The sequence below is a fragment of the Epargyreus clarus genome, unplaced genomic scaffold (genome assembly GCF_041222505.1).
Source record: "Epargyreus clarus isolate Ecla_fem2 unplaced genomic scaffold, WU_Ecla_fem_2.2 ptg000007l, whole genome shotgun sequence".
Lineage (NCBI taxonomy): Eukaryota > Metazoa > Arthropoda > Insecta > Lepidoptera > Hesperiidae > Epargyreus > Epargyreus clarus.
Window position 1 is genome coordinate 20,659,534 of NW_027332215.1, and position 26,866 is coordinate 20,686,399.

General features: G+C 35.3%; 4 protein-coding genes and 1 long non-coding RNA gene across 5 annotated transcripts; 2 read left to right on the forward strand and 3 right to left on the reverse strand.

Moving 5' to 3' along the window:
• Positions 1 to 406: 406 nt before the first annotated feature.
• LOC140743638 (pancreas transcription factor 1 subunit alpha) lies at positions 407 to 19,084 on the reverse strand. Its single transcript, XM_073075065.1, has 4 exons — positions 18,834 to 19,084; positions 13,304 to 13,526; positions 9,797 to 9,887; positions 407 to 1,126 (listed from the first exon to the last, which is right to left on the reverse strand). Exons 1-4 carry the CDS (start codon positions 19,022 to 19,024, stop codon positions 978 to 980), a joined length of 654 nt encoding a protein of 217 aa, XP_072931166.1. The 5' UTR covers positions 19,025 to 19,084; the 3' UTR covers positions 407 to 977.
• Positions 2,551 to 4,004, reverse strand: LOC140743637 (enolase-like). Its single transcript, XM_073075064.1, has one exon. It carries the CDS (start codon positions 3,886 to 3,888, stop codon positions 2,587 to 2,589), a length of 1,302 nt encoding a protein of 433 aa, XP_072931165.1. The 5' UTR covers positions 3,889 to 4,004; the 3' UTR covers positions 2,551 to 2,586.
• LOC140743636 (uncharacterized) lies at positions 7,040 to 7,926 on the reverse strand. Its single transcript, XR_012102481.1, has 2 exons — positions 7,392 to 7,926; positions 7,040 to 7,308 (listed from the first exon to the last, which is right to left on the reverse strand). It is a non-coding gene; the product is annotated as an uncharacterized LOC140743636 (long non-coding RNA).
• LOC140743172 (aspartate aminotransferase, mitochondrial-like) lies at positions 17,279 to 18,406 on the forward strand. Its single transcript, XM_073074227.1, has 2 exons — positions 17,279 to 17,603; positions 18,324 to 18,406. The coding sequence occupies exons 1-2, from the start codon at positions 17,279 to 17,281 to the stop codon at positions 18,404 to 18,406; spliced, it is 408 nt and encodes a 135-aa protein (XP_072930328.1).
• Positions 19,085 to 24,162: 5,078 nt separating the features above from the next.
• Dpck (Dephospho-CoA kinase) lies at positions 24,163 to 26,651 on the forward strand. The gene is made up of 4 exons (XM_073075066.1): positions 24,163 to 24,510; positions 24,866 to 25,157; positions 25,502 to 25,705; positions 26,512 to 26,651. The coding sequence occupies exons 1-4, from the start codon at positions 24,399 to 24,401 to the stop codon at positions 26,603 to 26,605; spliced, it is 702 nt and encodes a 233-aa protein (XP_072931167.1). The 5' UTR covers positions 24,163 to 24,398; the 3' UTR covers positions 26,606 to 26,651.
• Positions 26,652 to 26,866: the final 215 nt, after the last annotated feature.

Here is a 26,866-nt window from a genome sequence, read left to right on the forward strand (position 1 = left end):
TTGTTGCAAAGTGATATGCAATCGGTCACACATAGGTAAGGTACATGGTACCTAGGTATAGGTAATTATTTATGTAAGCTTGAACTTCTTGCGGAGGCACATTGTTAATTTTAACAAATGAACTTTATTAGTTATTTAAAAAAAAGAAGGAAATATATTTTTCTCATATTTTAATTTCCATAAGTAAAATTACAAATATATTACCGTACATTGAGATCTCTAATAACTCACTGTATAGTTGAGTACATCGGTATTATTTTGACTAGGACAATGATTTAGATAAGTAAGATACGATTAAATACATAATTAGTTTTTATGGCAGTAATTAATTTCTTTGCTATGCTGAAACTGATGAATACAATATTAAATCGATTATAGAGATTACAGAATACCTAATACAGATATACCTAAATATCTACTACCTAGCTAACTCATAAATTATATTTATAAGTCTAGGCGAGGATGCGTATAAATTTTATTGTATATTAATTAGGTATATTATGAAAGTATTGTCGAATTTTACCGACAAGTTAATACACATAATGTTTGTAAATTTTGGAAGATTCGTGAATAGATTAAAACAATTAACCTACTAACAATTACCAGCCAACTAACAATTACCAGAAGTGACTAATCCTGACATGCATGTACCTAATTTTTTTTAATTTTTATATGGTAGAAGTCGCAAATCGAAATACAGTTGGTAACACAAGATTTTAAGATCACTGCTGCGCCCGGATAACTACTTGTAACTAACTTTGAAATTAGGTACCTTGAAATGGACCTAAACCAGCATTATTACTTGCAGCTAAGTCGAAACATCTTGTACAAGTAAGTCTGCCTCACTACACATTTCAACGTAGAAAGCAGTAACTGACAACCATGCATGTCATACCAAATTGGAGTAGCAGTCATGCTACCATAAAAACCGCAAAGAATCCACCCTCTTCAAAATAAATGGGTGCGAACAAGATGTTTTATCTCAGTTCTTCTTTCTCGATGACATTAGTGGAGCTAGCGAAGACACGAGGGTCCTCGGGCATCCAAATCTTGGCGTGAAGGGTGGCGCCAACTGGCCTCTCACCGCGCCTCGACCAAGACAAGGAGTGCGATTGGAAGTTGCTGCCTGAAATGCAAAATATCCATAGTAAGTTTTACTTTAACATAAGACTTACTCAATGACTACGTACGTATTACACCACTCATTTAAATTGCACAATAATTCTTGATACGTCTTAAGTAAGCAACGGCGTATCGTGTTGTAATGTGGTTCCCTATACTAGATAACAGTATCGTAGACACACATGACAAAGTTCAACTTTCCTTTTACAAAGTCTTATTTATATGGCGGTAATTTCGTGGTTGATATGATATTGAACAGGCGGTTCTGAGGGTTGTACCTATTTATTGAAATCACGATAATATCCTAAACGACATGTTTAAGAGTTTAAGAAGTATTGTCTGTCGGGGAGAAATGTGTAGTGGCATATTAAGTACAGTAATAATAAAATTTTTCGTAAATGTTAACAACAAAATCTTAAACATACGTTTTCATTTCATTTCAAATTTATTTTATGTTATGCAAATTAAACAAATACCTACAATCAGTGAAATTGTAATTTATTCAATTTAATGCTTATATGATAATTTTAAAAATAGCAGATCCTGCAAGTAAATGGGGCCTCCCTTGCGATACACATGTAACCTCTTAATTATTTTCGCATAATCGCCTGTACGCCCCGGGTGAACATAAACCATAAGTTTTATTTATCCACAATTATTTCGAGAGAGCGTGAACGATTTCCGGCGAGGGTTAACTAAACTTTTGCGAATAGGATATAATAGTAGTGTTTTTATTTCGGGGTGCAACGCTGGAGGGTGAACACGTGCACGCTGTAGCGACCCCTTGTCCGCGCCTGTCGCGATAGCGCCGATAGGGTTGACCTGTGTCAATTAATACACAAGTACTACTATTGATAAACCATTTGTGCTCATCCATGTTTCACATCTTCGTTTTACTATTAAGTACGTTGACGTCATAACACATCGTAATGCTAACGTTTTCACAGGTATGTTTTTATATTGAGGCATTACTTTGTAGGTATCTATGCATTATCACTCAATAATTCACGTGCAGTGCATTTATCAAGTAGGTAAATATCAATGTTTTAAACGATATAAGAAAATAATCAGATATTGAAGATAAGAATTACATCATATCAGGTAGGTAATTAGGTAAATCAGGCGAAAGTAAACAGCTTTCATAGGTTACTTTGCACCAGTAGGAATTATAAAACAGTATGAAAGAACATTAATAACGAACTTTATTATAGTTTCCTAGTCCATTAATGACATATCACCACTAGTATAATCATTATATCCGGCTATTAGACCGTTTGTGGCAGAAGGGAAACTGTGATTTATAAATGTGTTGCGTGTCGTTCAGTAGATAACCACATGTGCCACAGGACTGCATATCTAAACATGAGCCAAGTACTTAAATACTTGAGTGTGGTAGTATTTAATAGTAATTTTAAAAGAGAACATCAATATACTTTGAAAATTTTATTTATATCGAATAAAGTTTTAAGTTTGGCCACGGTAATTTTTCCCAGCGAATTTAGATAGCGCTCCCAATTCTTCTTCAATCCTTAGAATCTGGTTGTACTTGCCAACTCGTTCGCACCGTGCGGGGGCCCCACATTTGAGTTGTCCCGCTGAGAGGCCTACCGCCAGATCGGCTAGAAACAGGTCTTCGGTATCGCCCCACCTATCACATACTACGATGCCAAATCCATTTGCTTTAAGCAGTTTAAATGCTTCGATCACTTCTGTTAGAGTACCAGCTTGATTAATTCGCAAGCCTATTGTGTTTCCCGCTTTCTTTTCTATAGCCAAGCCAACTCTCCGTAAATTAGTTTGAGTTAAATCGTTTCCAAACAACTGGTTTTGAGTACGTCCTGCCAAAGTAGACCACGCAGCCCAATCGTCAAATTCAAAGGCATCTTCTACAGAACATACGGGAAACTCTTTCATATTGTCTAAATAAATTTCAGCTAACTTATCTGAGGACATGTACTCCTGCGGGTTAGAATTAGGGTTTTTGAACTCTAAGTCATACGCACCATCTTTAAACATATCCGTGGCGGAAGCGTTAATTGCAATTTCAGCTTTTCCAAGATATCCACACTGTTTAATAGCATCTGTCAAAAATAACAGAGCATCTCTGTTACTTTCTAAGGGTATCGCAAAACCTCCGGAGTCACTAACATATGTGCTCTCAATGTTGTATTTAGTTTTTATAACATTTTTTACATAGCTATAAATTTCAGTGCCGATGCGCATAGCTTCCGAAAACGTTGAGGCACCCGTTGGCATGATGAGGTATTCTTGAAATGGCAGCCCGTTGGAGGCTAGAATACCGCCGGTCAGAATCGTGAAATGCGGCACTGGCAGGATTATACTAGTAACACCTGCCATGTCAGATATGTGTCTATATAATGGTACTCCTTTTTTAGCCGCTCCCGCTTTCGCGATTACTAGCGACACGCACAGGATGGCGTTCGCACCGAGCCTCGACCTATTTTCTGTACCATCTAAGGCAATCATAAATTGATCTATTTCTTTCTGCATTGTGACCTCAAGATTTTGTTTAATGAGCTCAGGAGCAATGATAGTATTGATATTCTTGACCGCCATGGTAACTCCCATTCCTAGATATTCATTCGGTTTGTTGTCACGGAGCTGCACAGCTTCCACTAACTTCTTGGAATCTGTCGATGGCACTCCGATCCTGAACAAGCCGAGTTCCGTAACCATGTCTACTTCCACAGTGGGTACGCCAGTTGCATCGAATATTTGACGCGCGAGTAAAATTTTTATCGGCATTTTCAATAAAGTTTGAAAGGTATACGAAATAAAATAAATTAAATATATCGATACAAAACAAAAAGGCAATACAAAATGTATAACAATGATAAACTAAAATGGCACTTGTCAACGAATAATTGTTGATATTTTATTTTTATTTTCGGTCAACATTTCGAAGCCCAAAAAAAGAATTTGTTCAAAAGTCTGCAAATCTGTATTAAAATTTTAACCCAGTCAATAACATAAAATAAGCGGAAAGATGACTAGAAATTCCAAAAAATAATTAGCTTTTTTCATGAGGTCGATGTATGCCACAGCGTGTTTGTTTTGTATTAATCTCAATTATATTCTGTTTACTAACAATATACATAACAATATACATAATTATACAGAGTAGGTATGCGTCTGCAGTTCAGTGAGGTCGGGCGGTGGAGCGGCGCACGTGCGCGATAATCTCTATGTAAATCCTACATTACACTTCGATAAGGTATTTTTATTAATTGAAAAAGAGATTATGTGGCGCGCACTCGGCGTGAGTTGCGGCCCTTTTTTAAACCCTCCCGCTATAATAATATTTTTATCGTATTAGAATAATTATGTCACATCTAGTATTTATCAAATTGAGTTCATGCATGCAATTTGATATCTCGACCGTTTCTATTATTAGATCTGCGCGACTAACTCGAGCTAAGGTCGGATAAAAATAAGTAGTTAATTTTTAAGGTGATCTTAAAAATATTTCCTTGTAACCTACCTTAGAACATAAAAAATAATTATGGCCCAAGGTTAGCTTGGCCCGTATTACCAAAGGCAAAGTTGCGAACTGCGACAAATGTATGAACGAAAAGTCTTTAATTAAAGCGATAATAACTTGATTATTTACAATAAGAATAACATAAGCAGCGTTTACATAATTCTCAATATCTTTGGGACAAACTCAAATAAAATCAAATTATTCATTATTTTGAATAATATAGGTAACATTAGTAATAGTCTCTCGTGTAACAGTACCCACTATCATGTTTTGTTATTCAATGATTCATTATCAAGTCTATTTTAGGGAGATATTAGGAAGCACTCAAAGGGTGCGGAAAGCTTTATAGTGTTCTAATGCACTCCGCCTCCCTGTTTATGGAGGGCAAACTCTTAATTTGCTTCGGTGTGATTCGCGAATGTGCGACATTTCTCACCCTTGTTTACACTAACGTTCACATTTCGGTGTAAGTGCACTTTTAGCAGTTCATTTATTGCATGATTCACTGATTACCACATGATTCCTTTAAATGAAAAAGAATAGTGGCTTAGGTAGGTATATTTTTAAGATAAAATTTAGTTAGAAGTTGTTCATCTCTGTGGGAATACTTATCTACTACTATATTTATTTTTTACTTATGACATATATCATTATGAGTAATTATTGTGGTGTTATTTGAGGGCGGGAGAAAAGCAATGAAATTGAAACAATTGGACACGATTGTGCGATGTCCCACGGGAGATGGGGACGCGTCACGCGATGCCGTGAACCGTGAGAACTACGATCCGAGGCCACCTGGACCACTATATACGAGTATAATTTTACCTCTATGTACACCTCATTCCTGTGTAGTTAACTCCTATTTACTCCATATACTTATTCGCAATTTGCAATCTAAATCGTGCCTCTAAATGCCTGAAGTTGTAGTTTACAAAAATATTATAATTATAAATATGCATTTATGGAATGAATTCTAAGAAGAAAACATTATAATTTCACATTTAATCAAATATACACATAGGAAGTATAAAACGTTACCTTACGTTACGTATAAACGTATTTATTTTAATGCCTAATATTGATGACCACGCAGTTTTTAAAAGCAATTGGGTTTTGAGTAAATTTAAATACATGAATATACAATAATTTATTGTTATTTGAGTTACAAGCATGGCCTTAACTATTGTTGTAATGAAATATTTATTTTTAATAAAGATTTTTTCTTTTACCGTCCAAAGCAGTTAATTTGATGAGTTAATGTATTGTGCATTTCAACCGCATATCGATTAGCGAAAGGTGCACAAACGCATAAACTGTGGGGTCACGCCCTGGCGCCCTGGCACAGCTTGACCCGAATCCCGAACTAGTGAACCCGTGTCATTACCTCAAAACTGTATTGCACGAAAGGAATGGTAATTTTTGTAATTTTTTAAACGTAGTAAATATACATTTATTAGACTTTCAATTAGTTGTGATGTAAAATGTTATGTAATCAAAATGTAGCAGTGTGTGTTTATATTAATAACACTGACTTAGATACTTCACAGGATTTCATTATATGTATGTTTATTATTATTTTTAGATACTATAGAAGTTCAGATGAACATGAATTTGGAAATGGTTACTGCCACCCATGGGCATTTGTAATTAACCCCAGATAAGATTAGATTCCTACCAGAGGTCAGCCACTAAGTTGAAATAATTACGTATAACACCGGTCTACAGAATTTTTGAGCATGGGTTATACATACGTTATTTTTATTCCTTTTATACCTAGAAATAAGAAAAAGAACAGAAAATAGTTCTGAATTTACTTTTATGTGTACAAATTGGAAAATTCAAATCAATGAAAATATAGGGTCTTCTAACAAGGACTTCCGAACTTTGAAAGTTGATAACGGTCATCTTACTTAAGCAACATCTGTCAAATTAGTTTTAATTTATTCAGTTTGTTTTGCCAAATTACCATGGACGTTTATAGCATTCAACAACATGAATAAATAATAAAATTATTGTATCAAAAAGCTATTCTGTTCGGGCAACGCGTGCTACAATCGTCCGCTACCGCGTGGTCGCCATAATCGTCCTTCCGAGAGGACTATTCGCAATCTGGTGGATAAATTAAAGTCTACTGGGTCATTAAATGATTGACTAACATTCGTATATCAACGAAACGGAAGATCTGCCGAAAACATCGCCGCTGTCCGTGAGAGTGTGCACTAGAATCTGAGACAGTCGATTTCCCGTCGCCCATAAGAACTCTGCCTTTTGCAAACCATAACCATAAAAGCCGTGCGGACATTTGAACGATGTTATATTCTACACATAATGGCAGCAATAAGTCCTTCAAACGAATAAAAAAGATCGATAATATATCACACACAATTTGTTTTATATAATTTTAAAGATGAAAAATGGACACAGTTGATTTATTAAAAGATACACAAACATCAATTAATGATACATTCTTATAACAGAAATTTTAAAATAGAATGCAAGTACTTATTAATCAACACTAAACAGTCGTTGGTAGATCCGGATAATATGTTTTCTTTGATTTTATTATCTTTGTGTGGATTCACAATACAAAAATAACAATCTATGCGATGATTACTGAGTAATGAGTATCCTCCAAAATCTTGGCACTGCAAACTTCATTGCTCTTTTTTCACCTCGGTACCAACCTACAATAAAACGTACCATATTATAACCTAATTAAAGTTATTATAAAATAGCTATTAAATTAAAAAAATGAATATAAACTCACCGTCCAGAATATTTCTGCAAGTGTTACCTGACACAATATGTGAGGCCCATTTTTTATCTTGATTTTTAACAGGTATACAGTATACAGATGGAAGTAAGTTGGTATGCCTCGGAAATCTTTAAATTTGTACATAAATCGTCCTTTTTCTCTCATTTTGTCATAAATTCGCCGCAAATATAATAAAATATGTCGGCGTCTCGTTTACAACATCTCGAAGTCATTTTGTACAGACTGATACAACGAAAAAAAAAATGAATTACGTTATTCCACTGAAATAAGCAATCACTTACTTTCGTACACAAGGAGCGATGCAAGAAACACTACACTCCGCCCCCTTGCCACTCTTTTGACAACGTTAGTGTGCCAAGACCGACTTTATTGGACTCGAAAATAAAAAAATGTTAAATTGCTCTAATTTCTATAAAAGCAAATATTATCGATTTGTAATTTCATTTTTTATATATATTTGCTTATATAATCAGAATATATTAAGTAAAACTCATGCACAAAAAAAAAATTAAAAATTGTTGACCTATGTAATCAATTAGATTGTTTCGGAGAATCATGTCTTCCTTCCTTCAAACCAGAACACAACGGCGTTTAATACCGCTGTTATTTGACAGAATTATATGTGGCGGTGATGCCGCCGGAGTCGAACCATTGAGGGTTCTATCACCTTCAACAATAATTCTAAATAATCACTACTTACATTTGACAGATTAAGATGAATTTAGGAAATAGATTTTTAGTTACTTACTCTGAATGAAATAGATACTTAAATTATACATAATTAGGTGATTATCATAAGTGATTTTATTTAAGTATATAATTTACAGAAAATATAATTTTAAATAAATATGATACTTTAATATAATAATAAAAATATAGATCCCCATTTTTCCATTCTACTCGTACCTAAATATTCCTAGACCCAGTGCAAGATAACGTTCTGAGTTCTATTCTATAGGTCGCAAGCTCGCGAGTGATTGTTGTCTACATTACATTGTTGAACAAATTGCATACCGTGTCCCGAAGACCCGGGCTGAACTTTAATACTACTGGCACACTTGTATTGCATTCATCTAGCTACATATTTCTCTTTGTTACGTACCTATGTATGTCTGTCATACAGTGATCACAGCGAGAATTGCCAATTAGTCGCTATTGAAGACGACTAGTTGGTCACTATTTGCTGACGTAATATTATTCTGAATAGTTTTTGAAATAAATAGTCGCATGGTCATATTTTGAGAATTGCATCTCTAAAAACAATGTGATGGGACATCATGTCGCAACGCACGTCCTTGTCACTTTATTCATCACATTGTTATTGATAATTAATTATTCAGGTATGCGCGATTTTCAGTATATGTATTATAAATTGTTGCATAACATGTTCTGGGATTTTTTACCTGAAGAGTAAAAACGGGATCCAATTAGGTACTAAGTACCGCTGTCTGCCCGTCTATCAATCTATCTCTTGAACCGTAATAGCTGACCACTTCAATTTTTACAGAGTGTGTTTACAAAAATAACATGGTGGAGAAGAAGGGTATACCTTCTTCTCCGAATTCGACTCGCATTTGCCCAATTATTAAGTACGTATTTAGTTTACTTGCTACTTATAATAAAACTTCTAAACATTGGTAACCATAATAGCCTACTTACGTAACCACTTAAATGAGTTTCTGGAGCAGCGGCGTAGTATGTAATGCGTCTGACTTTTCAATTTAATTACAACACACTCATTAGTCATTTCATTACCTATTTTGTTCCATTTACACATATTTTAAATATATGTTTGTTACTGTTGCAACATACTTATCATTCAAAAGCAACAAATATACAAATTACACAATTACTAATATGTAGGTTCCTGCCTAAATAAGTAGGTATTACTTTTGCAGTCATTAATACCAGTAGTAGACCCTATATCTAGAATTTGTTATTGCCACGCGACTCGTTTCTATATTCGGAGCGGACTAGCAGTTTGGCGCAATCCATATTTACCTACCGTTAGTATCAATGATAACATAGAAATAATAAAAGGAGATCTCTATCAGCTAAGTACGTTCTGAACGTATCTATCTATGTAGATATACGGTATATTCATAAGTGCATTTTATGTTTTTATAAATTGGAATATTTTTATCATTTCATAAAACTTCAGTAAAATGATAATCTAAGGCTATTAGTGCAACGCGATCAAGTTCGAAACAAAGGTATTTAATTATATAGCAACGATAGACAGGACATGGGGAGGCAACGTGTAATTTACGAGTTATAGCCAATTAATAAAGTAGGCTTATGTTATTAATCCTTTGGTTTCTACGAGCAAATTGTACCACGTACCGGTAAAAGTTGCATTTTTGCATTTTTACAGTTACGACTTTACACAAGAATACCTCTAATGATGACCTTCTTTTGTTCCTCCCTATTCTGGCTGTTGCTCGTTCCCCCCAGGATAGGCTCCGAAGATCCTTTATCCGCTCGAACCTGTTTGTAAAGAAAATAATTGAAATAATTAGATATTTAATAGTATTATCGTCGTTAGGTATAGTTTTTTATAAATTGTGCTTGTACCTGTTTAAGTACTTACACGTTTGGTTTGGATGTCTAGGCATGACTATATTACTATTATCAACCTATCTATTTTTTACGACGAAAGATTAAGATTTGATCATTTCTACTAGTCAGAAATTGTAGAATGTGGATTTTTGGTAGGCAACCCTTTGGATAGACTGATTTTATAAGATAATAATTTAATAAAACAAAGTAATTATAAAAAGAAAAAAAAAACAATTTAATAGTAATGCACTAAAAAGGCATTACAATATCAAAGAGTTTGTTGATTTAAAATTGACGGACTTTCAAACAGATTTTCAATCACTATTTTACCACCTTAGGGGTTGATTTCCCAAAAACGGCAACAGGTTTTCGTCATTTATTTTCAGAAAGCAAAATATAAAATTTCATAGAGTTTGTTTAAAAATTGGCGGTTTTTCAAACAAACTTTCAACTTCTATTTTATCCCCTGAGGGGTTCGTTTCAAAAATTCGCCATTTTGTTTTCTTTTTTCAAACAGCTATCTAAAGACACTTCGGTATTTAAGACGAATATAACGATACATTAACTGTCGAAATCCATACCAGCCGTTTGGAAAATTCGAAGTAATAAAGAAAGTTACAAACATACAAGATACGCGCTAAGAACATAACCCCTTGTTCAGGGTTAATCTACAAGTATTAGTCATGTCTTTTAGATACAATGTGATATATGTTAATGTTTTTATTTTTATTATAACACGTTCATACACATATGGGCCGAGTCTATCAAAAATGTCAAAATACTGCATAGAAAAATATTATATTGACTGTAAATATAAGTAGGTAAACGAGGGATAGTTGGAACGGTAATGTGACCAGAAATTTTCAAACTGGAACACAGCTATTATGGGGCATTTTGTGAGTTGGAATCGACCAATACCTATTTAATTATCTTATGATGACGATCATATTATAAAAGTTTTACGCAAAGTGATAATTACATGAAATTATACCTTCGCTGATTGTCCGCTGACATAAACAAGTTTTTATATCTACCTACAGTACTTTGTACCGTTACCAGCTTAATTAGCAAGAAAACAATTATTCTGAGGATGATGCTGTAGAGTTCTAGAACGATTTACTTACAATATTTATCGATTTACCTATAACACGCAAAAATTAAGTATTGCGGCAACGACGTTTTATCATTAAAGTAATAACACTTATAGAAACAATCTAAAAATGTCCAAATACGCGGGTATTACGACTATTAAGTTTCAGTGAGCACCAGCTCCATCCTCATTACGACTTCGGCAACAACGATAGAATACCAGGCCTGTCCAACATCCTAGAGAGACAAAATCGTCTTACGAATTTGATTTCTACCGTTTGCCGCAGTTGGCAATTTGACAGTTCCTCAGACAGAAAAGCAAGCAAGCGAGTTTTCGTATGTTTGTGTCCGCTGAAAAGTACTCGATGGATTGATCGTCGATGGACGAATTGATTGAATTATTCGGAAACGAGAACTGTACTTTTGGTACGATACATAATTAATATAAGATTGAAGAGCAACACGGCTTTTTTCGAGTCTAACTAGTTTATATGGTAAGTGATTCTTCTGATGGAGAATTATGAGCACTGGCATAGATTCGCGAGTTCAGTCAGAATCGTTTTAGCAGAGTGGCGACGCTAGGTCAACAAGTAACAGTTTCTTTGTGATGTATTCATCACGAAATTTGTATTTAGGTAGATATAAAATCTTCAATAACAATGTCTGGAGCAAAACTTAAATGTTATACGTATATTTGAAGGTGGTAGAACCCTTTGTGGTTCGACTTCGGCGGCACCACCGCCACACCTATTTCTACCTAATAACAGCAGTGTTAGGCGCTGCTGTGTTCCGTTTTGAAGGGTGTGGTAAGGGAGACAGACTTTTCCGAGGCGTTCCAGCTTAGTCTTCAGGGGTAGCGGCGCATCTGTGGCCGACCTCAGGTAGGAATATCTAATCCTATCTGGGGTTGATTACAGATGTCCATGGGCGGCAGTACCCACTTACCATCAGGTGGACTGCATGCTCGTCTGCTACTCTTATATTATAAAAAAAAAAACATACGCGGTTTAGATTAAATACTACGTATTAGTATTCCTGTCATTTTTAGGGTTCCGTACGCAAAGGGTAAAAACGGAACCCTATTACTAAGGCTCCGTTACCTGTGCTTCCATGACAGAGCTCTACCTAGGGAACCATAATAGAAAGACACTTAAAATTCATTTCTATGGCTGTTATAATAACAAATACAAAAAAATATATAAAGAAATGATAATTTGGTGGTACCAGCCCTTCGTCTGCGAGTTAGTTTCGCACTTGGTCAATTATTTTAAACTGGAGTAATAAACGAGCAAGTGGTCACTGCCGCCCTGCTCGGACACCTGTTAGCAACTTCACAGGGGACAGGGGATCTATTTGTCGCCGATTATAGATGTATCATCACTTAGTAATGCAAAAACTGTTTCACACTAGAAACAGCTGTGGTGTTGGAAGATACCGAATAGATACAATACTATTCTACCACCTTCCAGTGGTGATGGTAGGCTCCTTTCAGGTACCACGTTCGACAACCTATCAACGTCCATTATTAATAATTCATCTACTCAAAGTTTTTCCCACTAAACGTCTTCAATTAACAATCACTTAATCGCATTGCAATTTTATTTATATTATAAAGATAGAATTTTAATAAAGGGCACAACTTTAATATATGGGTATATACATTTGAAAGTCATTAGACCTATAGTTTACTAATTTTTGGAACCTAGGTAGGTTCCTACAAAAAATATAAGTACGAGTAAGTAGATAAGTAGTATCACAAATAGCTCATTTAAATATCTAAAAAGCAATTGTATTATTGCAATTGCAAGTACAGCCGCGTGATATTGATACTATCGTTATTCTTATTCTTATCTTACTAATATTATAAATCCGAAAGTAACTCTGTCTGTCTGTCTGTCTGGTTGTCTCTTCTGCACGCCCAAATCACTTAACAGATTTTAATGAAATTGTGTACAAAGATAGTCTGAGACCCGAGAAAGGACATAGGATACTTTTTATTCCGGAAATCCCACGGGACCTAGGGATGGCGATCTAGAATCGACTAATCGGAGAATCGATCTTTTGGACCCAAAACATCGATTATTTTAATCGATATTAGTAAGGATTGAATCGTAAACTATGCATTTGATCAAGTGATGATCTGTGGCAAAAAAAAGGTACGAATTTTCAGTTTAATGTATGTTAGTATGTTTATTCCTTTCTTTTAAACGCGGGCGAAGCCGCGGGCAAAAACTAGTAGGTAATACTTTACTCACAAGTTCTCCCAAAAAGCTGATGTATCCAATAGCTAGCTTCAGTGTATCGACTTTAGAAAGACGTTTCTCGTACGGCAATGTCGGGATGTGAGCTCGCAGGCCTTCGAAGGCGTCATTTATGGACTGCATCCGTCGTCGTTCACGAAGATTTGCTGCTTGCCGCTGTTGAATTTGCTGCTGCGGACATCGTGATCGCCTTTTGTGCAACCGACGGCAATCTGATCTGTAACAGTATATCTAATTACCGCTTGCCCGTAGACATCTATGACTAACTGCGTTTAGAACAGGTTCTACCTGAACCTGATCACAGATGAGCTGCCACTTTTGAAGATTAAGACCACCATTTTCTACCAAAACCATCTGAAAGCTACCAATAACGAGTACCTATTTGCACGGGTTTTTAAACTTACTTGTTCGTATTCATGTTATCTTTTTTTTTAATTGAAAGGTTTTTTGTGTACAACTTTTATTTTCGTCTACTAATGGCGTCTTCTCCTAAGTATCTACTGCACTGCAAATGAAGAATAATATGCATTGGGGGGATGAAATTGTAAGAGGTCTTAAAGAGAACTGTTACTTCCGAGTCATCTGCTCCTGCTGCTTAGAAATCTATATTAGTTTAGCTTTGGAACAAAAAGTTGATACCATCATATGCGAACGTTTCAAATTCGAAATATGCTTTCGAAAGGAGCACGCCAACTGCCAAGGATGTGGCATCTCTCACAGAGTCACTTAGGCAGGAATCTAATGTTATCGGGGATCAATTACAGATTATATAGATGTCCAGAGACGGCAGTAGCCGCTAACCATGAGGTGGACTGCATGCTCGATTTATTACTTCAATGTTATAAAAAAATAATTGTTCTACTTAACTAACCTCACGGCATCAGTCCCAAAGCATCAAACAAACTCATAGTTTGTTAAGTCTAACTATGCGAACTATGTTTTAGCAATAAGTATTGTGAGGTATGATGAATTTTTCATGTTGGTTTAGAAGAATTTATAAATAACCGCTGTCTATCTGCTTTCCAACATCACACAAACTACTTATAAAATAACTAAAATAAACTAAAAGTCTAAGCAACCGGCGAAAATTCCAATATTTTTCAAGGTTTCTGTAAGAATAATACCTATACCTAAGTACAAACATTGATAAAGTATCCTTTAAACTAAACAAAATAATACAAACATTTGTGATAATACATTTGAAAAAAAACTCTTAACCTTGCATACTACCTGTTATGTTATAAAAAATCAACTCAACTTATTGTACTACAAAGCAAATTAAAACTGTGATGTTACTCCAACGAATTTTAAAATTCATACGAATTTTAGAGTAAAATGCTATCACTTTGTCTGTTTAAGAGTTGTCGACAAGGAGGTTTTATTTAATTTATAAAGTTTTTGATTTCTTTAGGGGCTATTGTCAAACAATAGCCCCCAATGGAGTGTTATTCAATATTGCAGCTTTTACATGTTTGTTATCTAGTCCATATCTCTTACATCCGGTGTTTGTACCTTGTTTTGGACGAGGTTGATGAGATTTAGGTTTTGCGATAGAGTAGGGCACGGTAATATCGGGTTATTTTGTCTCGTGCACAAATGTTAAGTTCTATTTGTTGTATGGAAACGAGTATTATCATGCATCGAATGTACATCGAAGTAGACTCTTAGGCCAAGTTATGCAAGTATGCAATCGGTGGATAAGGTTTTAAGAAGGTTTTCAACATAGATTTGAACGTCTATGTTTCAATTTTAAAAAAAAAGCTCAGTTTAACTGCCCCTAATTTACCATACAAATCATCATTGTAGAGCCACCGAACTTTTTTGATGGATCTTTATCATTCAGTATTTCCAGGATGACGATACACTTAGGTACGTTCTTCCTTTATGAGACCTAAATCGAGAGTTATCAGAAACCCAACATTTTGCTGTTTATTCCTTGTTTCATATACGCTTCCTTGGAGCTTCGTTAAGGCGAGCGAGATTTCTGCGGGGAAAGATAAATACCTAAGTAGATGTAATTCATCTACCTACCTACGTAATGTCGCATTTCATATCTGTACCGTGAACGGTGAATTTTATTAGTCTGGTGGTTAATATCCGCTACCGTTTGGAATACAGATGTACAAAGTGGTGGTAGAACTCAATCTTCGTCCTGAATACTTCTATTCTGCTGTTTTCTGGTGGTAATAAAGCCACCAAAAACTAGAAATTATAATTTTTATGTTACACCAAAAGTAGGTAATAAATGAGGCGTAATATATACCTACATATATCCAGCCATTATACATATATAATAGATCCTTATTTAGACAAAGTGATAATCGACACTGAATTAACCTTATTAACCGACTATTTTATTTTATAGAATATGTTCAAGGATTTGGATAAAGTAATAAAACTAGTATAGATAAATATTATATAAGGTTTTATTTAAATTTTCCTTAAGTATAATTATGTTTTTTATTCAATGATACAATAACGTGATGGATAATACGTAAACGCTAATTAAAATATGAAATAAAAGTTTACTAGCCGACCTAGCAATACGAGTACCTATTTGCAATCGCTCCTTAAGAACTACAAAAATAAAAATGTTGTCTTCATTTAATGTAGACGAAAAATCGAGGAACCCTTTGGTCTCCCGCATCAGCATTCCACATCATCTCTATAAGAATAATGTTACGGGACCTACACCTTGTACCGTGACTCGTGAGGCATAAGTTTATTATTGCATCAGCTACAAGATCGCGGTGAGGGGAAGCAAATCGGATCATTATTATTACTTTAACTAACTAAAATCGGCTAGTTTATTTATAAACTGTTTTTACATCATAATGAGAAAAAGATGCAGCTCCCTGATATACCGTGTCCGGGATAGCTCCAACAGCATCCTGAAGATGATAAGCAATTGAGTAGACTGTAGATTTATTTCTCATGTAGTTTTCTACATATAACATTGTATCTAACTTAAAATTTTAATTGTAATTAAAAAATAAGTCTTTGTTACTTGAAATAAATAATTAAATTATTATTATTATTATAAATAATATACGAATATATTGATTGATTAAGGTTTCCATTATCTAGAAAAAAATATAATTGTAGGTAAGTACTTTTAAAAACACACTGAATTAAACTCATCGTACGCTCGATGTAATACTTAGTTTAAAAAACCTGTAAACAAATAAAAAGTAGTCAATTTATAATTTTATTTATATCGTTATTGTTGAAATTTCACTATTTAGTAAAAAAAAAAAAACTTTAATAAACGTCATTAAATATTTTTATTTAAACATAACAATGGAAAAATGTATTATGTATTATAATGTGTATATTTACCAACTACCGATTCTATGTACACAGATACAGCAGTTACGTGTAAGGGCTGTCCCTACACGGTGCTTACGCCGCATCGTGAGTTCGCGGAATAGTCAATACTGACGAGGCGCGTCCCACGTGCAGGTGGCCGTCCGCCATGGGAACAGTTCACCACCATCGCGGAAAGCAACTCTACCTATCATATATATATATATTTTTGTTACAAGGTATTTAAAATTTAAATAAAATTAAAAATTCGTTCGTGAAATACATTATTTCGATTCTTTCCTCGACGCGCAGCTCCCATAACTGGCGCAGTTGAAAGTTCCCGAATTGTGCGTGTTTCGGACTATCGAAATTAAATGGGAAACCGAACCTTTCAACGAGATCAGGACATCGGGGAACCCTGCTCAGCTCTCTACATCCGAAAATCGATGTGCAAGTACGAGATGAATCTACTACTACATTATCCAGCACTGGCACCCTCCGCCTGGAGTTCATCACGAAGCATTATGCAAGAAACAAGGAGATTTGGATGCCCACGCCCACGTGGGGCAACCAAGATATCGCAATCTCCGAAGGATCTATAAACCTGCTTCACGCGTGTGCACTCTCCACCAGCGTCGACCCGAAACCCAGCGACTGGGAACAATGTCGCAGGTGAAGTATCATGGTGTGCGCACCACGTACTCCAACCCGCCGCTGTATGGCGCGCGCCTCGTGCAGAAGATCCTCACCGCGCCCGACCTCAGGAAGCAGTGGTTACCGGACGTGAAGCTGATGGTGGACCGCATCAGCGCGATGCGCACGCAGCTGCACGCCGACAACGAGAGCGCCGGCAACAAGAACTGGGGACACATCGCCGACCACATCGGCACGTTCTGCTTCACCGGCCTCAATCGAGAGGACAAGAAGGCCGCAATATTTACACTAAGCGTGGACAAAAATTGCTCAGCTGGGGCGGGAGAAGTTACGTGTAAGGGACAGCCCTACACGGTGTTTACGCTGCATCGTGCCTTCGCGGAACGGTCAACGCTGACATTTTTTATTCAAAATATGTACTTTACAGAGCACTTTTCGAAAGTCAATACAACTACCACCACTTCACAAGGTGTTTCGTTATGGAGAATAAGCGGCGAAAGAAACTCCATAACACACATCTTTTTGAAAAATAAAAGTTTCATATAATGGCTCTTAACCTAGTGGTACATGTGGAGCTGGGGCTGCTTCAGACCACACCGTTTTATCGGTCAAATAATCACTCAGCCTTTAGTAAGCTTTTTTACATAGCGTTTGTTTAATGACAGGTTTATTTTTTTTTTTTCTGTGAGATTCAAGATGTGGTCGGGTATTTTATTGTAGTAGCGAATAATCCATGAAAGATCTAGCCACCTTACATAATCTATATTTAGTTATGGATAATTTATTTCTATTTCTAGTATTAAAGTTATGGTGGCTACTATTTTTTTTCAAACATATCAGTGTGTTTTCTTACAAACATTATATTTTCATAGATGTACTGACTATGTACCGTCAATATGTTTATAGTGAGAAAAAGTTTTCTATTGGACTCACCACGCCGCAAACTATATTACATTATAGCTCCTTTTGAATATTGAAGATGGTGTCTATGTCAGCAGCACTACCCCACGGTAAAATGCCATAAGATATAATACTGTGAAAGTAACTGAAATAGACAAGCCTTATTTAGGATTTGCAACCGAAAACCAGACGCCCGCTAAAACTAGACGGGACGCGCCATTCCTGCCGCACTCTTAATCCGCCCGTGACTCTACTATCTATATTTTAAGTTTGTTGGTATGTATCTTGTATTAAATGATTGAAAGTAAGTACTATGCCTTTTCATAAAATATATTAAGGCATTTTTAAACTTTTTATAAAATTACATGGATACCTAAATAGGTAGATAATTACTCTCAATAATAAATACCTACATGTAGAGCGAAAATAAATTAAAAATAAAGTATGAACTTTTGATTAGGTTACTAGTATTATTATTATTTAGAAGTATATTATACTACTTAGTATTAATTAATATAAGTAATGCAATACAATATAAAATTAAAAGTAATTAAACTAAAATTAAAAATATTTAAGTAATCTAAATGTATTGTTGCTTAGAATTTAACTCAAGTAGCTATAGTAATATTAGGTATATACCTTAGGAACAGAAAAATATTGGTACCTTTTCGGGGGAACTGACAGGTTTTCTTGATCACTGGCGTAGAGACTGCCGTCAGACATGGAAGAATCATCGTACAGGAACATGTCGCAGCTATTCGCCGAATTCGGAGAATTAGCAAGGCCGATGGGCACCATACCACTACTTTCCGAAGGAAGGCAACGCTGACCATTTGAGTCGTCCATGCTATACATTATTTATGATAACAGCCACTTGCTACTAAACATGGTTCACACTTCACCGACTATATTTCATAAAAAATATTATTGGAAGGAAAAATATTTGAAAACAAGCACCTGTTATAGTAATGCGAGGACGACGGCCAAGGATACTATGACCTGGCAATGCGAACATTACTGAGGGTTGATACGGAGGGATGAGGTTATCGTGGCGACGTAGACTCCGCCCATTCATAGGTTCCCCGCCCACAAGTATACGTCTATCTAGTATAATCACTATGAAATTATACAAGTTTTTATTATTTAGGTATATGAAACGAAAAATTATATAAAATTTCGCAAACCGCAAATATCAGTATAGGGCCTTGATCACCGAGTTCACGTTAATTCGTGGAAAGTAGGAAATGTATTTGCGGGTTTCGCTACATATTATCTAAATAAAAATATCTGTTACTAATAAAAAAAAAACAACACAATATAGGAATCTTCAGTAAGAAAATAAATACTGAGTACAAAGTAAGTAATAAAACGTGTACGTTAACATCGGTTACTAGTACAATAATTATTAATGTTAATAATAATTATAGGCGCGTAGATATGTACATAATGTATGAATATGAATTAATCAAAATAATAGTCATTTTAATTTAATTTGTAAATCAATAGTAGGTTTGATTGATGGGAAGTAGGTTACATGTCAAAAAAGTATACGAGAATAAAAATACACGACCATTATAATCCACTTAGTGCTAGGTAGTTACATTACATTATTTATTCACAATTTCATATTTCACCTTTAAAAATACCGTCCACAAACCTATTTACATATTTACCTAATCGAAGCAATACGTACGGTGTGCCGCTTGTTGTAATAGCTGCCTAAATTTTGAACGATATAATATTTTGAAGGAAAAATGTAATTCTACCTTCAGCTCACATAAACTAGTCTACTAATAGGACCAAATTTAATAAAAATATTACAACGTTTCTTGTGTTATTTTCTTATATTATAATACATATACACTTAAGTATCTACCTGTTATCTATTCAATTAGACATTAGATATTTATTTATATATTTTATTTTTTCAACTCAAACTAAGGGTTACAAAGGGTAAACTTAATGCCTAATGGCAGTCTGCCAGTCGACCCTGGGTGATGACAATAACATGTGATAGGCATAAACAAGAAATACTGCTGTAAGAAAAAAAAACATACAGTATCTACATATAATAGTAATAAATATAAATAAATAAATAATAATAGTCCGCTCTGAAGTTGTTGCGAGCAGGAATAATTATAATAGTCCGCGCTGAAGTTGTTGATGCGAGCAGGTAGAGCAGGCTATGGCGACGCGATTCATTTCTATATTCAGAGCAAACTAGCAGTTTTACGCGGACTATACTTTGAATTACTTATTGTACTATACTCGTATAATTCGTTCGGTTCGATGACTGACAAACATGAATGACAACAACTTGTTGCATACCGTTTAGGTAGAGCTAAGTTTAGTGATTGTTTCTATTGTTTTCTCAATTTTGTGATCAATATTCAACAATTTTCTTTTGCCCTGCTGGTTTGATATTTCTCTACTATAAATTTTCTTATTGTTTTTTTAAGCCGAACTCATTACAGATAATTAATGTGTTGTGTAAACTTCCCTGTGTGTTGTTTCTACAGGCACCTTTTTGTTTCGTGGGGGATTTCATGGAAAATATCCAAGGATTTAATAATAATTTAATGATATTTTTAATTTTACGAGCTGTAGGTGTGACTCCTGTCACTTCGCTCGCGTGTATTCCAGGGGGGGCACACTTCCATACAAAATGACTTTTTGGTGCAGATACTAGCGCCACGTAACAACTCGCCCCGGAAGCTTCAAATTAAAATGGCGACGGAGTGTCAAAATGATGTGTCTGTTGTCAAATGTCTGCAACTTCGTTAATCGTTTCTAATTTGAAAAGTTGTTTTTGCACTTCAGAGAGACACCGTTGCGACAACTGCACATATTTGGTACCTCCCACGTAAGTTGTATCTTTAACATCAACTGTAAAGGACCGTGATTCAAAGATTCATCTTTCTGAAATTTTGTTAAGTATGTAAATGTAGTTTTGTTCTTGTATCAAAATTGAGAAAGAAAAAACATAATGTAAATGTGAATCTTTGGAACACAGTCATTTATAGTTCGTGTTTTGAAGATACAACTTATAATTTACCTAATACACTTAACTTATTATTTTAATACATATAATGAATAATTAATATATAATAGGTATCTATAGGTATGTATGTAAAACCCATGAGTAGTTTTGGGGCAGGCCACTAGGGGCGCTTTAGGGGGGACAAAAAATACGTAGAGTTGCCTCTCTATAACATGTATAATAATACTCTATGGTGTATTCTGAATATAACTGCAATTAGACAATGCCATCATATTTTCTATGGTGCCTTCTTCGCCATCTATCAAGAACACCGGTAAACTGAAATTCTCCACATTGCATGTTAAGTGTAACGATAGAATAGAAACTTGATTTTCCCTTCTATGGGTGTAACGTTATGTCGTGACATAATATAATTATTTAATGTTAGGAAAATTACTTCTGACTTTAAATTGTAATAATTGTTCAATAGAGAAGATCAATTTACGTGAATGCTGAATATATTGGTTTCATTGAATTTAATTTTGTAGTTTTGGAGTGAGGCGATTTGAATACACACAAACAGATGGACAAAAATTCTAAAAACCCCAGAAAATACTACTATTACTTAGTTCCCCAAGTACTTGTTAAATAAATATGTTTAATGTCCCTTTTTTTACGAAGGGAAAACCTTCAAAAGGTACCCGACGCCATGGGATTGAGGCCTGGTTATGTGGGACTTTTACCGCGCTAAAACCCCCCCGGTGGCCGTCCTCGGCGCTGGGTAGAAGACTCCGGGATCTCCAAAGGAACGCAACCGGAGTCCTCTTAGCGCATGACCCCGTCGGGCTCCGCCCAGGTGAGCTTGGCACTCGACACACCGTCTGGTGTGTACGACGGTATGCGACCACACATACAGCCGTCCTTCCCGGGGTTGCCGACGGGCGGTTCGAGCTCCCACTCTTGCCACCCGCAACCCCGGAAGCCCCCTTTTAGCCGCCTCTTACGACAGGCAGGAGATACCGTAGTCCTATTCTACTCCCGGAACTACAGGGACGATGTTTGATGTACCTACAGACACGCTAATCTTACATTCTTATTATATGTGTAGCATAGATATACTACGTAAGTAGGTATAGATAAGTCAGAAGCAACAATAAAGTGTATTTTATTTAATCTCTTTGTGATCAATATGTCAAGATAATTTGATAATCATAATATTATTTTCATAACGAAAAGAAAATAATATAGAGGATAGTTGTTATTGTGGTATTACAAGTATTTTTATGATATCAGTATGCAGCAAAGGTGAGTAACTCAGATCTGAACCAGTTCAAATATTCAGATCACTTATTATATGAGCTTGGACTGCAGGTCAAACCCAAATACATAAATATCATTTATCATATAATTTATTTTATTTTATAATCAAATAAATAAACACAAATAGTAACAACAGTCGATTAAGAGTTTGATGAGGAGTTCAGATAATGTTCACGGACAAGCTTTTTGAACACAGCTTTACTCGGGGCTTTTCGGATATGCACGGGCAAGGCATTCCAAAGCAGTACCGCCTGAACACAAAATGAGAAATGAATAAAACCGCTAGAATGCAGTGGAATATCAGCTCTTAAATTATTAGAAAACCGAAGCGTTTTGTCATACGTTAAAAACCTATATTGGAAGTGATCCTTCAGATAAGGAGGAGTATTCGTATTATTTAAGATAGAGTAAAGAATAAAGAGAATGCTATAATTACGCCTTTGACGAATAGAAAGCCACTTGAGTTGGCTGCGAAACTGCGAAATGTGGTCATATTTGCGAAGGCCAAATATGAACCTGATAGAATTGTTGAGAAGGCGTTCTAGTTTATTCAGAAGGGATTCGGTCAGATCTGGATAGCAAACGTCTGCCTAATCTATGATAGGTAAAATAAGGGTGTTCACAAGCATTAGTTTGGTCTTAACGGGAAGGAAGTGCTTTAGGCGATATAAAGATCGCAAGGTAACATTGACCATACGAGACACTTCTATAGCTTGTGTACTCCATCCTAAGGAGCTGTCAATGTATATGCCAAGATTCTTCACCGACTCCGATATTGGAATTTACGTACCGTCATAAATGACTGCTGGTAAAGAATTCCGGTCAATCCAAGCGAACAGTCTAGAGCTTCCTATGATGATAGCTTGACACTTGGTATTTGTCTATGTATAGACATTGCTTCTTTCTTCGAACATATAAGTCTCTAACTAATAAACTTGATTTCCAATTCCGCGCCATGCTAAAATCGGCGAGCCCACAAGCACTGACTACCATGAACCGTTTGAATCGTTTGACCCGTTTGAATCGTTTGAATCATTTGACCCGTTTGAGCTGTTTGAACCGTTTGAGTCGTTTGAGTCGTGCGAGTCACCAGATCCAATGATTCGCACAGTTCGCAACGCGGGTCGCGACTCGCGAGTCATTCAGCTCGTTCAGATCAAACAGATCCGTTGAGCTAATTTGAACGTACCTGTAATCCGGTTCATAACTCCGGTTCAACCTTAAGACTCGCGACCTGATATGCAGTTCGCGCGATCTGTTTGAGTTACCCATGCCTAGTATGCAGGTATAGTTCGCGTAACAATGCTAGTCTACTCTGAATATAGAAATGAATAGCGTCAGTATGACTACACCTGCTCGCAATAACTTCAGAGCGGATTAGCAGTTTGGCGCGGATCTATATGAATCTACGAAATATTATTTAGTGTTTTCATACATACAGAGGGTGTCCATATTATTAGGGACAGTACTGAAATTTATGTTATTCCTAGTTTAAACAAAGTAAAGGTTACTCTTTGAAATTCAATAAAAATAATGTTATTATTATTATAATTAGCATTATAAGTCAAGGATGCTGTGGATTTCTTATGAGTTAGTTAAAAAACAATTCAATGTCAATCATGTCACTCTTATGTCATGAACGTCATGCAAACGTCATTGGACCGTGACATGAGCGATGTGGGGTTGCTGATGCTGGCCATGCTATACGACTTATACGAGTGCCGGAGTGCGGGGAACGGGGGAAGGAAGAGAGGAAGGTGTAAAATCAGAGTCGATAAACAAAATCTTAATTAAGTTATATTATATTATCTGGTCGACTTTATTCACTCACTATTTTACCGATTTACATAGAATTCGCTTAACAAGCGTAATGTGTTATTAGTTTCATTAAGTGTAGTTTCTTTATGTTTAAATACGCCAGGAATCAATATGTTCATTGTTGGGCTAACCGGGGGACTCGCTACTGGAAAAAGTACTGTGCTATCAATATTTCGTGATAATGGAATTGCAGTAATAGACGCTGATGAAGTAGCCAGAAAAGGTAGTGCAGTAGTTTTGTTTTAATCATGCCATGCGGTTTATTTCACTTTGGTATTTGTTAGAAGAAGACAAACAAATTTTAATTAAAGGCAAATAATATTTCTGTACTATAGTGATACGAATCATGTTAATTTATAAAAAATAAGGCAATTTATTGACTCTTTATTTTATTATTACTTTATTTGATTATTTGTCAACAAAAATTTGATAAAAAATTAGTCCCGAAAATCAGTCATATCAGTTTGTTATAATACAATAAATTGAAGATAAAATGTATTTTAACTGTAGAACAGTTTAGAGTTTACTTCATACTATTTTTATTTAGTGTACTAATAATATAATAAAAATACTTACAGTTTTGGAGCCTGGAACGAAAGGTTGGAAGGAGTTGCGAGATTACTTTGGAGAAGAAGTTTTACTGCCAGATGGCAAAGTCAATAGATTAAAATTAGGAGAATTGGTGTTTGATAACATAGAAAAAAGAAGGAAGCTCAATGCCATTACACATCCGAGGATACAGCTTGCCATGATGAAGTCTGCAATCATGTACTTCTTCTCGGGGCACAGCTACGTGGTCATGGAGGTGCCCTTACTGTTTGAAACAGGAAAGCTGCTGAACTTTATGCATAAGATCATCACAGTTGTTTGGTAATATCTTGTTAATTTTAGTATTGACATTATTGCTCTTACCTAAAGGTTCATATTTTGTAAAGTGCATATCTTTTATTTTCATTATGTTTCTAACACCTTATGACTTAATGATCAAGATAGATAAAAAATTAAAATGACATAATTATGAAACTGCAAACATATTTTTCATAACCTCACTGAAATGTCTCCAACTCCTGAATATTAGGCTCTAGAGTAAAACAATTTATATTGGAGGTTTACTAGTAGTTAGCAAGTATAGTAAATAATATTCAGAATACTGTTCATAAATATAAGTAATTAATACACTACTTATTAAAATAGTTCATAATTTATATTTTCAGTGAAGACCATCAGCAATTGGAAAGGCTTTGTAAGAGGAATGACTTCTCGGAGGTGGTGGCCAAGAAGAGGATAAATTGTCAAATGCCACTCGAGCAGAAAGTAGCAAAGTCACATTTTGTTATAGACAACTCAGGGGACATGGCTAGTACAGTTAGTCAGACTGAGAGCATCATGAAAGTCCTGAAAAGATCAAAGTTCAACTGGCAAGTGCTTTAAAATTGTATTTTTACATTTTATTATCAACCCATTATTGTCACCCTGCTGGCCATAGATTTTGCGGCGGAAAATTGAATGGAGGTCCCCAGTCTAAAAAGTTGATTTGATTTTACAAAATTACAAATGTGACATAGAATTATTCGCCTGTCATTCAGTGACTTTTCTTTATTTTTCTTTTGTTTTTTAAGAACCAATATTTTATACTTTTCGGCTATTACTGCTTTCCTCAGTCTCATATCTATAAATGTTTTTTTTTTTATAATATAGAAGTAGCAGACGAGCGTGACCTGACCTGACCTGATGGTAAGTGGCTACTGCCGCCCATGGACATCTGTAATCAACCCCAAATAGGATTAGATATTCCTACCTGAGGTCGGCCACAGATGCGCCGCTACCCCTGAGGACTAAGCTGGAGCGCCTCGGAAAAGTATGTCTCCCTTACCACAATCTTCAAAACGGAACACAGCAGTGCCTGACATTGCTGTTATTAGGCAGAAATAGGTGTGGAGGTAGTGCCACCGGAGTCGCACCACAAAAGGTTCTACCACCTTCAATAAAATCAATCAATGTATGTTAAAATTGTTTCATAAACAAGACTATCCATAGGTATAATACCATGAGCCCAAGAAAATCCTGGCATATTACTATGCCTTTTATTATACAATGTAATAATTTGCCAAGTTATGACACAGTAAATTGAGTTATTTTATAATAGAAATTGTCCTGTGTTCAGATTCTATTACATTATTTTGTTTAGAACCTTATTTTAAAGTAAATATTCCTTTATTTACAGGTACTTCCGGACCATCATTGCTATTGCCGTTTTGTCGATAGCATGTGGCATTGGACATGTAGTCAGTAACCTATTTGACAATAATAACACATAGATCAGTCATTATTGTAAGTTAATAAATGGAAACGCACATTATACAATACATTGTTTTATTTATATGTGCCAAAATATTTTAAATACTTATTGTGTAGCATAGATTATTATGTTGTGTAGCTACATACTCAAAATGTATTGAGCATACGTTCTAATAATATATTCTTGATTATTGGTTATTAATATTATTCTGTAACACATTTTTTATGATTGTTGTATCAAAAATAATTCAGCCTACCTGATTGAAATAAATAAGTTTGTT

What these genes read in the sequence shown, in the direction of transcription:
- LOC140743637 (XM_073075064.1), bottom strand. Translation starts at nt 3,888, where the DNA reads ATGCCGATAAAAATTTTACTCGCGCGTCAAATATTCGATGCAACTGGC.
- LOC140743172 (XM_073074227.1), top strand. Translation starts at nt 17,279, where the DNA reads ATGTCGCAGGTGAAGTATCATGGTGTGCGCACCACGTACTCCAACCCG. An exon ending in TGGGGCGGGAGAAGTTACGT is followed by an intron (nt 17,604 to 18,323) that starts GTAAGGGACAGC and finishes TAACTGAAATAG; the next exon opens with ACAAGCCTTATTTAGGATTT.
- LOC140743638 (XM_073075065.1), bottom strand. Translation starts at nt 19,024, where the DNA reads ATGTATAGCATGGACGACTCAAATGGTCAGCGTTGCCTTCCTTCGGAA. An exon ending in TCAGCTTTTTGGGAGAACTT is followed by an intron (nt 9,888 to 13,303) that starts GTGAGTAAAGTA and finishes CTTTACAAACAG; the next exon opens with GTTCGAGCGGATAAAGGATC. An exon ending in AAAGAAGGTCATCATTAGAG is followed by an intron (nt 1,127 to 9,796) that starts GTATTCTTGTGT and finishes TTTGCATTTCAG; the next exon opens with GCAGCAACTTCCAATCGCAC.
- Dpck (XM_073075066.1), top strand. Translation starts at nt 24,399, where the DNA reads ATGTTCATTGTTGGGCTAACCGGGGGACTCGCTACTGGAAAAAGTACT. An exon ending in AAGATCATCACAGTTGTTTG is followed by an intron (nt 25,158 to 25,501) that starts GTAATATCTTGT and finishes TTATATTTTCAG; the next exon opens with TGAAGACCATCAGCAATTGG. An exon ending in AAAAGATCAAAGTTCAACTG is followed by an intron (nt 25,706 to 26,511) that starts GCAAGTGCTTTA and finishes CTTTATTTACAG; the next exon opens with GTACTTCCGGACCATCATTG.